The sequence below is a fragment of the Equus caballus genome, chromosome 16, assembly GCF_041296265.1.
Source record: "Equus caballus isolate H_3958 breed thoroughbred chromosome 16, TB-T2T, whole genome shotgun sequence".
NCBI classification, from domain to species: Eukaryota; Metazoa; Chordata; class Mammalia; order Perissodactyla; family Equidae; genus Equus; species Equus caballus.
This window is the reverse complement of record NC_091699.1, coordinates 10,160,203-10,173,051: the sequence shown is the minus strand read 5'-3', so window position 1 is coordinate 10,173,051 and position 12,849 is coordinate 10,160,203. Positions and strand designations below refer to the sequence as shown.

The window sequence follows — 12,849 nt, the reverse complement described above, 5'->3', positions numbered from 1 at the left end:
CACATGGCCCCCAGCACGTTGTCAGGAAGGGTGTGCGCTGAGGCCCAGTCCCGCTACTGGAAACATCCCTGGCCTTCTGTGCCTTCAGAGTTCTCACCCGCCCAGCGTGGCCTGGGGACGTGGGTGTCTTCCTCCCAGCAAGGTCGCCTTCTAGATACATTGTATGTGTTTAAGAAGCAGGCATATTTGTTGAATGAAAGAACAAAGGGATGGAGGAGGTATGTTGGGCACAGGGCCACAGGGTGTAAATACACGGCAGGGCTCCGGTTTGGGGACCAAGGGCCTTTTCCAGCCAGTGCCCCTTGGTCAGGCCCACAGAGCCTGGCAGGTGGCGAGAGGCCACATGCAGCCCCAGAGCCCTGTTCTCCTGCTGTCGGAGCTCCGGGCCCCAGGCCTCCTCTCAGCAGGTGCCTGTGATCGGGCGTCTCCCCTGGTCTCTGCCCACCCCCACTCCATCTGCCCACCGCCCGCTGGCTGCCATCCGGGGGCCTACCTCCTGAGCACCCTTGTACTCGCCGAAGTGGAAGACTCGGGCTTTGAGCTCCAGCTCGGCGGCTGTCTCCTCCTCCTTGGTGATGGACATCATCAGCGTGGTGATCCACTGCTTCAGCTGGTTGACCTCCCTGTCCCTGGATGGGGGACCGGCAGGGCCCTGCCCACTCAGCGTGGCCTGGGGCACCTCACTTCTCTGAGCCTGAACCCCGGGCCACTGTCCTGAGGGCTAAAGGACCATGACTGCAAAGTGTCTGCATGCCCAGGGGTCAGACATGCTGGTGGAACATTTAAGATCTTTAACGATCAACGCTAAAAAAAAATAACTTTATTCAGGTATAGTTACGTGTGATAAAATTTTTTAAAATGTACAGTTGAGTAGTTTTTAGTATACAGCCATTATCATAATGTAATTTTAGAACGTTTTCATCACCCTGAGAGAAACCCGGTACCCGTTCCTGGTCACTGCCTGTCCTCCTCCTCCCTCCTTTTTGTCTCCTGGACAGCTCATGAACATGGAGTCATACAACATGTGGCCTTCTGTGTCGGGCTGTGCTTCAGTGTGCTGTCAAGATCCGTCTATGCTGTGGCACGTATCAGAACTTCCTCCCTTTTTGTGAGCGTGTGTAGCCCACGCTTTGCTGATGCTGATGGGCATCTGGCTGGTTTCTGCCTTTTGGCTCTTGGGAATAATGGTGCTGTGTACATTCTCAGACAAGCCTTTGTGAGGACATGTTTTCAATTCTCTTGGGTATATATATTTACAAATAGAATTGCAACAAACGACTTTTAAATAAAATAATAAAAATAATAATAAAAAATCTTTTGGGCCAGCTGGTGGTTACTGGTTGAGTTTGGTGTGCTCCACTTTAGTGGGCTGGGTTCGGTTTCCAGGTGTGCACCTATGCCACTCGTCTGTCAGTGGCCATGCTGTGGCGGCAGCTCACATACAAAAAAAAAAAAAAAAGATTGGTAGCAGATGTTACCTCAGGGAGAATCTTCCTCAGCAGAAAAAAGAAACAAAAACCTTTCATGATCATGGCAGACAGTGACCATTGTATATTGGGGTTTCCTGAGTGGGAATACTCGCTCTAGGGCTGTCATGGGTTCACCCAGTGCAGGCAGCTGTGTGCGAGTTCCACATGGACATCTGGCCACTCCACCAGCAGAGCAGTGCCCTGGAGGCCCAGAGGTGCTCCCTGCCCCCATGATGATTTTGTGGCTTTCTCCCCATTTGTTGATAGAGCCTACTGACATTTTCTCCATCACAAGCAAAGCGCCATGGGATGTACTCCTTTCCCCACAGGGGTTCCATGGCCTGTCACATGCACCACCACAGGGGTGCAGGCCACAGGCCCCCAGGCTGCACCCCATGGCTTTGGGGCTAAGGGCTGAGGCCAGAAGCCTGTGAGAGGGGTGCTGAGATGGTGGCCGGCTTTCTGGAGCTGATGCTCAGAGGCTGATGCCAGAGAGGCCACATGTAGCTCACACACACCCCACCTGCCTGGGCACTGCTGGGGTGCATGAAGGGAGCCTGGGATGCCATCTGAGAGCACCTCCTGGCATCAGGCCCCCCTTCCATCCCTGAATGCCCACTGCAGGGGCGTATGCCTTTGGGGTCGGTGGTACATCTGAACGGTACATGATTGCATTCGGCTTTAACTTCTTCTTCAATACCATACTTCCTTCGCTTTCAACACCTTAGCTGGTGAGTGTGATTCCACAGCCGGCGCAGCCGTGTGCCTTTGCCCTCCTTTGGACTGGGCAGTGGTAGTGGGGTGGTTCTGTTTCTTCGCTGGTAATTGAGACATATACCTTTTCCCCAACTAGTTCTCTTTAAATATAAAATTGTTGGGTCACCATCTTTTCTTCTCAGATAGATCCCATTGCCAATTTACTGGAAATGCAGAGGCACGAGGGACACATTGCTCAGCACTGGTCTGCAGACCAGTGTGTGTGTCAGCTGCGCAGCTGCGCATTTGTCAAAGATGCAGAGTCTGGGCCTTCCCCGGGGCCTGCCCAGTCAGAGCCTCTATTTAACAAGGTCCCCGGGGAGTCCAGTGTACACAGTCTGAGGAGCAGTCCACTGCCAGCAGAGGGGCCTGGATTCTTTAACAACTGGACTGCAAGGGGACCAGAGGGAGAGGGAACCTATAGATCAAAAGGGATTTAAAGACACAACCAGCTGCAAAGTGTGATCTTGTTTGGATTCTAATTCAAACTAAGTTTAGAAACTCCAACTATTTATGGGTTATGGATAATCTATGTTCAGGGTTACTGTTTTTTTTTTTTAAAGATGTGATGATGGCATTGTGGCTATGTTAAAGAGCCCTTATCTTTTTAGAGATACCTACTGAAATATTTACAGATGAAATGATACAGTGCCTGGAATTTGCATCAAAATACAGGAGATGGGGAAGTGGGTGGGGTCTCAGTGAAAGGAGCTTGGCTGTGAGTTGCTCACTGCTGAAGCTAGTGATGGGGCCTTGGGGGCTCATTATACTATTCTGTCTGGTTTTGTATATGTTTATATGTTTGAAATTTTCCTGGAGCTATTGGATTGAATTGGAGAAATTATAAAAAAAATTTTTAAAAGGTTACAAAAAGAGGACCCCTTTATAAATACCTGGAGGTGTATAACCAGAAAGTTTCCTAGACGAGTGTTAAAAAAAAGAAAAGCAAGCACCACCAAATGTAAATAAGGGTCATTCAAAAGGCCAAGCAGAAGAGAAAGAGTTACCATATTCCTGCAGACATAGCAGCAAAAAGAACAAAAATAAAATATTTTGAAGAATATTTTGACGGAGGAGTAGGAAGCACTGAGAATCTGTCTCCACCTAGACGACAGTTACACTGGCAGAATCTGGCTGATGGAACCATTTTGGAACTCTGGGGTCTATGGAAGGCTTGCACCTTCCAGGGGAAGGCTGAACTGGTAAATGGCAGTTAATTTTGGTCAATTTCAGCTCTTAGCACAGTAGGCTCCCCTTCCCCAACCTCTCAGCTGGTGGCAGGCAGCTTTGCATGTGTTCCTGGAGCAGGTTGTGCACAGCTCAAGGAGCTGGAGTGGGCAAAAAGGGCCCTGTCCTCTAAATACCAGGGATCTGTGCTCTCTGATCCCTGGTTGCTGCTTCTGATTACAGAGGTTCAGACGAACAGGCAGGCAGGCATTGTTGCACCATCCCCATTGTTGCAAGCCTCTCCCCCTCTGGCTGAAGTGACTTCCGGGGGATTTAAAGGACTGGTGCTCTTTTCCCCCTCCCTTCATTTTTTGCTTTTTCCCCTTCTGAGAGCCAGACGTTAAAGACCTAGGACATTCAAAAATAACTGCACATACAGGGAAAATTATAATGTGACCATGCACGCCTGGGGAAAGGCTCGAAAAAGACCTAAGAAGAACTTAAGTTTACAGCAGAGATGGCCTGCAACATTCAAATAAGAAAAAACAATAACAACAACAATAAATAGGAAATACTCTGGTAGGGAGAAAATCTGATTTCCAGAGTTACATTATTAGATTCAAATGTTCAGTGTTAAAAAAAATCACAAGGTATATAAACAAACAGGAAAGTATGACCCATTCAGAGGGAAAAAAGAATCAACAGAAACTGTTCCTTAAAAAAACAGGATGGCAATATACTACAAAGACTTTAAAACAACTGTTTTAAAGATGCTCAAAGAACTAAAGGAAAATGTGGAGAAAGTCAAGAAAACAATGTGTGAAGAAAATGGAAATATCAATAAAGAGATAAAAAACCTAAAAGGAAACCAAAAAATTTCTAGAGTTGAAAAAAGTACAATAATTGAAATGAAAATTTCACTAGAGGGGTTCAAAGGTAGATTTGAGCAAGGAGAAGAAAGAATCAACGATTTTGAAGATAGGACAATGGAAATTATCAAGTCTGTGAACAGGAAGAAAAAGACTGAAGAAAAGGAAGCAGAGCCTAAGGGACCTGTGGGCACCATCAAGCGATGCATCAGATACGCACTGTGGGGTCTCAGGAGAGAGAGGGAAAGGGCAGAGAGAACATTTGAAGACTTAATGGCTGAAAACTTCCTAGATTGGATGAAAGACATGAATATAAACATTCAAAAAGCTCAAGGAGCTCTAAGTAGGAGGAAATCAAAGAGACTCACACTGAGACACGTTGTAATCAAACTATCGCAGGATAATCACAAGTAAAAGGCAAAGAATCTTGAAAGCAAGCAAGAAGCAAATCATTACATACAGAAGATCCTCAATAAGATGATCCGCAGATTTCTCACCAGAAACTTTGGAGGCCAGGAGACAGTGGGCCAACATATTCAGAGTGCTCAAAGGAAAAAGTCCTGTCAACCAAGAATTCTCTATCTGGTAAAACTGCCCTTCAAAAGTGAGGGAAAAGTTAAGACATTCCCAGATAAAAGCTGAGGGAGTTCATGACCACTAGACCTGCCGTGCAAGAAATGCTCAGGGGCGCCCTGCAAAGTGAAATGCAAGGACGCTAGATAGTTGATAGATGGGTAGGCTAGCTAGCTAGCTAGATAGGACATAGATAGTCAAAGCTGTATGATGAAATGAAGACCCCAATAAAGGTAAATACACGGGCAATTATAAAAGTTAGTATAAATGAAACACTGGTTTATGACTGTACTTTTTTCTACATGATTTAAGAGACTAATACATTTAAAGACAAAAAAATAATTAGTGTAAAAGCTAATATCAGTGACTTTTTTGTTTGTAACTCCAAATCTTGTTTTTTACATAATTTAAGAGACTAATGCATTTAAAAGAATTTTAGTTTATGTTTGGGGCACAGAATATATGAAGATGGAATTTTGTGACATCAGCAACAAAAAGGAGTGGGGACAGATCTGTAAAGGAGCAGAGTTTTTGTATGCCACTGAAGTTAAGGTGGTATAGATTCAAATTAGAGTGTTACAACTTTAGAATATTAAATGTAATCTCCATGGTAACCACCAAGAAAATCGCTATAGAACATACACAAAAGCAACTAAGAAAGGAGTTTAAACATTCTGCTACAAAAAAAAAAATCAACTAAACACAAAAGAAGACAGTAATGCAGGAAATGAGGGACAAAAAAAGCTGTAGGGCATATAGAAAACAAGTAGCACAATGACAGAAGTCCCTCCTTATCAGTAATTACTTTAAATGTAAATGAGTTAAACTCTCCAATCAGAAGACAGAGATTGGCAGAATGGCTAGAAAGCATGGTCCAACGATTTGTTGTCCACACGAGACTCCCTTGGTTCCTGGGCCCACCAGCCCTGTAAGATATTAACCACAACCCTGCTCAGAACAAGCCCAGTATGTTATCTGTAGCTCACCAGAAACCGCAAAGAGGAAGAAGAAGATGGCTGAGACACATGGTCAAAACCAGTTAAAACTGATTGAAGGCAATGTGGTGGTCTGACTTGAGCTGACATAGAGCCTGCAGCTCATTATACGCTCACTGTAACACATCACGACACACCCACCCCCAGCCATGTCAGGAAACCCCAGACCAAATAAGGGAGGAAAAGAGGTGGCACCCCGTTTCCCAGAAAAGCCTGCCCATTTCCCTGAATAACTCTGAATATTCCTCCTCTTTGCTACCTTGACCCCTTCTAACGGTTGCTTAATTGCCCCGAGAGCTGAGAGGCTGATTTGTGAGCTTTGTTCCTGCTTCTCCATTCTTTGGCCATTGAATAAAGCTTGTGCTGTTGAGTGCTCAGCTTCGGTCTTGTTTCAAATTTGCAACACTGAACAGAAAAAGGACCCTCTGAGGAGGGGACAGATTGTGGGTTTGAGTCCCACTGGAGTCAGGCTAAATTGGTAACAGAATTGACATCCGATTGTGGGTTCGAGTCCCACCAGAGTGAAATTGGTAACAACTTGAGATCCAAAGACACAAACAAGTTCCAAGTGAAAAGGTGGAAAAAGATATTCCATGCAAATAGTAACCAAAAGAGAACAGGTGGCAATAGTATTATCAGACAGACTTTAAATCAGAAAAGGTTGGAAGAGAAAATAAAAGGCTTAGTACAGCAATAAGACACAACAATTACAAATGCTTACACACCCGATGATGGACCAGCAAAATATATGGAGCAAAACCTGACAGAATGGAAGGGAGAAACAGTTCTACAGTAATAGTTGGAGGAGTGACGTCAGCATCATGGCGGAGTGAGTTGTTCCCGTTGTCTCTCCCCTCTAAATTACAACCAGTCAGACATCCACTGACCAAGAGAGGATCCCCTACACAGCACAACATGATGACTAAGAGATCCACGCATCTATGCACCTGAAGGTGGGTGGACGATACCCCCAGGAGGCAGTGGGACTAGGGGAGAGCCCCTTCCCCTCCCCCAGCAGTGGGGATCCAAGGCACAGAGCCTCACACTAGCATATGTGCCTGCAAACAGAGGTTGCAGGGGCAGAAATGGCAGGCACAGCTTAGCCCCTGCTCTCCCCGACAGCACTGGCAGGTGGCACACACCCTGAGAATTCAGGACACAGAGCAGAGCTGATGACCCATCCCCCTTCTCCCTCCCCCAGCAGTGGCCCCGTCTTTCCAACAGTGGGGACAGTAAACAAAAGTCAGATTTTCCCAGCTGGAGCAAGGGGCCCTGACCTGAGTTTTCGAAACGCTGGCTCACACCAGAGACCAGAGGCTGCACCAGCGAGGAGCAAAGATCATCTCTCCCTCTTAGCCCCTTCCACCTTGCTCAGGGCTGGCGGGTGGAACCTATGACCAGAAGCGTCAGGAACCACAGCAGAACCAGTTACCCATCCCCCAGTGGTGGCAATGCCAACACCGGCTCTACCAGCAGCATGGGCTGCACACAAGTCCCTGGGCCCCCAGCAGCCCCAGACAACCTGGGAGCAGCAGCACAGGTAGTGCACAGGCAGCAGGATCTGAGCCTCTGGAGAGCCAGTGGGGGAACAAGAGCCCCAGGTGACCCTGGAAGCAGCAGAAGTGCTTGCAGCCTGGTGGCCCCAGTGACAATACCTGAGATTGCAGTGACATCATACGCAGCAAGGCACCAGCAACCCCAGAGGCACAAGCGGTACAAGGAGGACACTGATGATGGCTCGAGCAGAGGCAGTGGAGGGTGAAAAGTACAGGCTCTCCAACACAGCCAGAAGCAGCTCAGAACCAAAGTAACCAAAGCTGCACCCAAATAAAAATGGGGGTGCTGCTACACATGTGCCAGCAGAGGATTGACTGGTCAAGCACTGGGAAGAATGACAGTGACACGGCAGCACGAAAGAAAATGACAACTCTTGAGAAACCAAACTTGAAGTCACAGAATCTAACTGACAGAGAATTCAAAATAGCTGTCTTGAGGGAACTCAATGAGTTACAGGAAAACTCAGAAAGACAATTCAGTGGGCTTATGAATAAAATTAATGAACGAAAGGAGTACCTCACAAAAGAGAGTGAAAGGCTAAAAATAATAATGATAGTTGGAGACATCAATACCCCCCTTGCAATAAGGGATAGAATAACCAGAAAGAAGATAAGTAAGGAAATAGAGGATTTAAACATGACAATACACCAACTAGGTGTAACGGACACACACAACACCGTACCCAACAGCAGCAGGCACCTCCTCTCCAGGGCACGGGGGACACTTTTCGGCACAGACAGTATGTTAGGCCTCAAATTAAGTCTCAATAGATTTAAAAAGATAGATGTCATACAAAGTACCTTCTCTGTCGACAACTGGATGAAGTTAGAAATCAATAACACAAGTAAAACTAGAAAATTAACAAAATTTTGGAAATTAAAGAACAGTTTAAAACAACCAATGGATCAAAGAAGAAATCACAAGAGAAATTAGAAAAAAATTAAAGATTAAAGATTGAAGTCAAAAATTACAAATAAAAACCGAAAACAACATACCAAAACCACGGGACACAGTAAAAGCAATGCTAAGGGGGATATTTACAACTATAAAAACTTAAATGTAAAAAAACCTCAAATCAACAACCTGACTTAACAACTTAAGAAACTTCTAGAAAAAGAAGAACAAACTAAACCCAAAGATAGCAGAAGGAAGGAAATAATAAAGATTAGAGGAGAAAAACAAAAGAGAGAATAGAAAAACAATTGCTTCTTTGAAAAGATCAACAAAATTGACAAACTTTTGACTGAGACACTGTAAGAAAAGAAACTGCAGACCAATATCTCTTATGAACATTCATGCAAAAAACTTCAACAAAATATTAGCATATAGAATTCAGGAACATATTAAAAGGATTATACAACATGGCCAAGTGGGACTTATTCCTGGAATGCAAGGATGTTTCAACATATGAAAATAAATCAATGTAATACACCACATTAATGGAATGAAGGAAAACCACAATCATCTCAACTGATGCATAAAAAGAATTTGACGAAATTCAACATCCGTTTATGATAAAACTCTCAACAAAATAGGAATGGAAGGAAACTCCCTCCAGGTAATAAAAGCCACACATGAAAACCCCACAGCAAACACACTCAATGGTGAAAGACTGAAAGCTTTTCCTCTAAGATCAGGGACATGGTGAGGATGCCCACTTTACCACATCTATTTAACATAGTATTGGAAGTTCTAGCCCGAGCAATTAAGTAAGAAAAAGAAAGAAAAGGCATCTAAATTGGAAAGGAAGGAGTAAAATCATCTCTGTTCGCAGATGATGCGATCTTCCATTCGGAAAGCCTAAAGGCTCCACAGCAAAGCCGTTAAAATTCACAAATGAATTCAACGAAACAGCAGGGCACAAAGTCAACAAAATCAGTTGCATTTCTGTGCACAAATAATGAACAATCTGAAATGGGAAACACAGAAAGAATTCCATTTACAATAGCATTAAAGAAAAGAAAAAGAAAGTATTTAGAAATTAACCAAGAAGGGGAAAGACTTGCACAATGAAAACTACAAAACATTGTTGAAAGAAATTAAAGAAGACGTAAAGAAACAGAGACACACTCCATGTGCATGGATTAGAAGATGACGCTGTTAAAATGTCCATACCACTCAAAGCGGTGTACACGTTCAATGGAATCCCTATCAAAATTCCAGAAATAGCAAAGCCATCCTAAAATTCATATGGAATCTCAAGGGACCCCAAATAGACAAAATAATCTTTAAAAAGAACAAAACTGGAGGACTCATACTTCCTGATTTCAAAACTTACTACAAAGCTACAGTAATCGAAGCAGAGTAGCAGTGGCATAAAGACAGAATGATAAGCCAATGAAATAGAATAGACACTCCAAAAAGAAATGTTCGCATAGACGGTCAAATGAATCTGTCAAGGGTGCCAAGACCATTCAATGGAGAAAGGACAGTCGTTTCAACAAATGGGGCTGAAGAAATGATATCCACGTGCAAAACAATGAAGTTGGACCCTTACCTAACACCATATACAAAAATGGACTCAAAATGGATCGAGGACCTAAATGTAAGGCCTAAAACAATAAAACTCATAGGAAAACATAGGACCAAAGTTTCATTGGATTTGGCAGCGATTTCTTGGCTATTGACACCAAAGGCACAGGCAACAACAACCAAAAATAGACAAATTGGACTTCATGAAAATTTTAAAATTTTGTGCATCAAAGAACACCATCCCCTGATTAAAAAGGCGACCCACGGAATGGGAGAAAATATTTGCAAATCACTTATCTGTTAAGGTATTAATATCCAGAATATATAGATAACTCTTAAAATTCAACAACAATGAAAAAACCCAATTCAAAACTGGGCAAAGGACTTGAATAGACATTTCTACAAAGAAGATACACAAATGGCCAATAAGCACATGAAAATTAGGGAAATGTAAATCAAATGCAAATCAAAACTCCAACGAGCTAGCACCTCACACCCATTAGGATGGCTACTGTGGAAAAGCCCGAGAACAAGCGCCGGGGAGGACGTGGAGAAGATGGAACCCCTCATGCTGTCGATGGGAACGTGAAACGGCGCAGCTGCTGTCAGCCAGCGTGGTGGTTTACTCAGAGTTAAAACAGAAGAACCACACGATTCAGCAGCTCCACTTCTGAGTATACACCCAAAGGAACTGAAAGCAGGGTTTTGAAGAAATATTTGTACACCCACATTCATAGCAGCGTTATTCATAATAGCTAAAATGTGGAAGCAACCCAAGTGGCCGTTATTGGATGAATGGATAAGCAAAATGCACTGTATCCAGACAACGGAATGTTATCCAGCCTTAATCATGAAGGAAGTTCTGCCACCTGCTGCAACGCGGATGACCGTTGAGGACATCATGCGCAGTGAAATAAGCCAGTTGCAAAAGGACAAATACCACGTGATCCCACTTATGTGAGGTACTCGGAGTTGTCAAATCCAGAGAGACAGAAAGTAGAAGGGTGGGTGCTGGGGCTGGAGGAGGGGCATGGGGCCTTAGTGTTTAATGGGGACAGAGCTTTAGTTTTGCAAGATGAGCAGAGTTCTGGGGATGGATGGGGGTGACGGCTGCACAACAATGTGAATTAACACTTAATACCCCTGAATGGTACACTTTGAAATGGTTAAGATGGTAAATTTTACATTATGTGGATTTTTCCACAACAAAAAAAGAAGAAAAATGAAACAGAGGCCCTTCTCACCCCACAAACTCAAGAGTGATGCTCCACTAGGCCCTGCATTTGGGATTCTGGAGGAAAAGGGCCGTGCACGCTCGGCTCTGGCTCCTTTATAGGTACCTGGTGTTTTGCTTGTTTTGTCTGCTTTGGCGTTGTGGCTGTTTCTTCCCACTCTTAAACCCCGTGGAGGGTCCAGTGTGAGCCGTCTGCCTGCACTTTGGCCCTCGCCTTTGTTTCAGTCCAGGGCAGTTTTCGTCCGCCTCTGAGTTGGCTGCTGCTTCTCCTCCCTTCTGTCTGTTGTCATCTGGAATTCCTTCCGTGCAGCACCTGCACGCGTTCTCCCTGGGGTCCTGATTTTCCCCTGTCATTTCATCTCCTTGGAGTCCTGGGGGCTGTCCCCAGCTTATCATCATCCCCTTTGCTGACCTCATTGCCAGTTGTGTCTGGTCCTTGTTGTGGTCTTAACACCTGTGGACTCTCCTGAGCCCAGATGGGTCTCTCCGGTGGCAGGGGTGCAGCCTCTTGAGAGAGAAATTAAGACGTTTCTCCTAACTCTTGCACTATCTGCATATACTTGGATCTCTCAAACTCATCCCCTTATGAATGTATTTTCTCATGTTTCCGGTGACATTTTTCTGTTGGCTTGTCCTTAGAGCTGGAAGTCAGTGTGAGTCTAGTCCTGGGGACTTAACACGAGTTGTGCCATTTTAATGGAGTGTCAGGGTGGAGCCTTGGCTGGAGGTGGCTGTGCAGCCTGGTTTTCCCCTGAGCTGTGGAGTCTCATTTCCATGTCTGAGTGGCAGGTGCCTAACATGGCTGCCAAGACTCAGGCTGCACAAGGTGTCGCCTCAGCCAGAGCTCGGCACTGGCAAGCACTTCCTGCTGGTTGGGGCACCTCCTCTGCAGCTGGCCTTGTTCTGGTGGCCCTGACTGCTGCAAGGCTGACCCTCACTGCCACCTCTGGCTCATTGCAGTGATGGGGTGTCTGGGGTTCTGCTGGGTTCCTTCCCATTCATCTTCTGGCTTACTGGTTGGGCTGGTCCTTCCTGGAGGAAGGTTTGCATGGTTTCCAGGAAGGGATTCAGGCTTAATTTCTCTTTTCTGTTCTCTTGGCCATTGTGGCAGAATCCGGGAGGGGCTGGACGCCCATACCCAGGTTTCATCTCACTTGAGCACCTCTCCTTGCCGTCTTCCCTTGGTCCCATCACCTCTACTCTCTCTGGCTGCTGGAAGCACAGATCTCACTCTAGTGCTTAGGCCTGTAGCTTAACAGCCTGTCGTGGTGTCCTCCTGTTCTCTTCTGTGGCCAAGGGTCCATCTTCCTGGTCTGGGCTCCCCTTGGCCCTCACTGGGGGGACTGGGCAGTGATCATCTCACACAAGTCACAGCGAGCTGGGCGGAGAACAGGCCTGGGCCCAAGGGAGGCCCACTGGCGCCAGTGCTTGCAGTTTGAGAAAGCGCTCACCCTCGGGGTCGCACATGCACCTCCCTAAATGTTGTGCCCTGGACACCTCAGCTGCCTTGCCCCAGTCCCCCCGCCCAAGAATGAACAATGCCCCGTCCTGTCATCCAGGCAGGCAGGAGCCGGCTTGCTCTACAAGCTTATGCGCCCAGTCGATGTACAGAGGCAAGTGACAAAGTCAGCTGTAAAAAATCCGAAATTCACCAAATAATATTTTGTTATTGAGGCTTAATTAACATATCACAAAATGTACCCGTTTTTTGTGTGTCGTTTGATGAGGTTTGGCAAATTTACACACCTGTGTAAGGA

General features: G+C 45.5%; 1 protein-coding gene across 6 annotated transcripts in view; it reads right to left on the bottom strand.

Annotated features, from left to right (window-relative positions):
• Positions 1–12,849, bottom strand: part of CFAP100 (cilia and flagella associated protein 100) — a 66,018-nt gene that overhangs the window by 3,168 nt on the left and 50,001 nt on the right. For all 6 annotated transcript variants that reach the window (XM_023619840.2, XM_070238399.1, XM_070238400.1 and 3 more), the window contains one exon: positions 494–629. In XM_023619840.2, the coding sequence (XP_023475608.2) occupies positions 494–629 (136 nt within the window). The remainder of the gene's footprint in view (positions 1–493; positions 630–12,849) is intronic.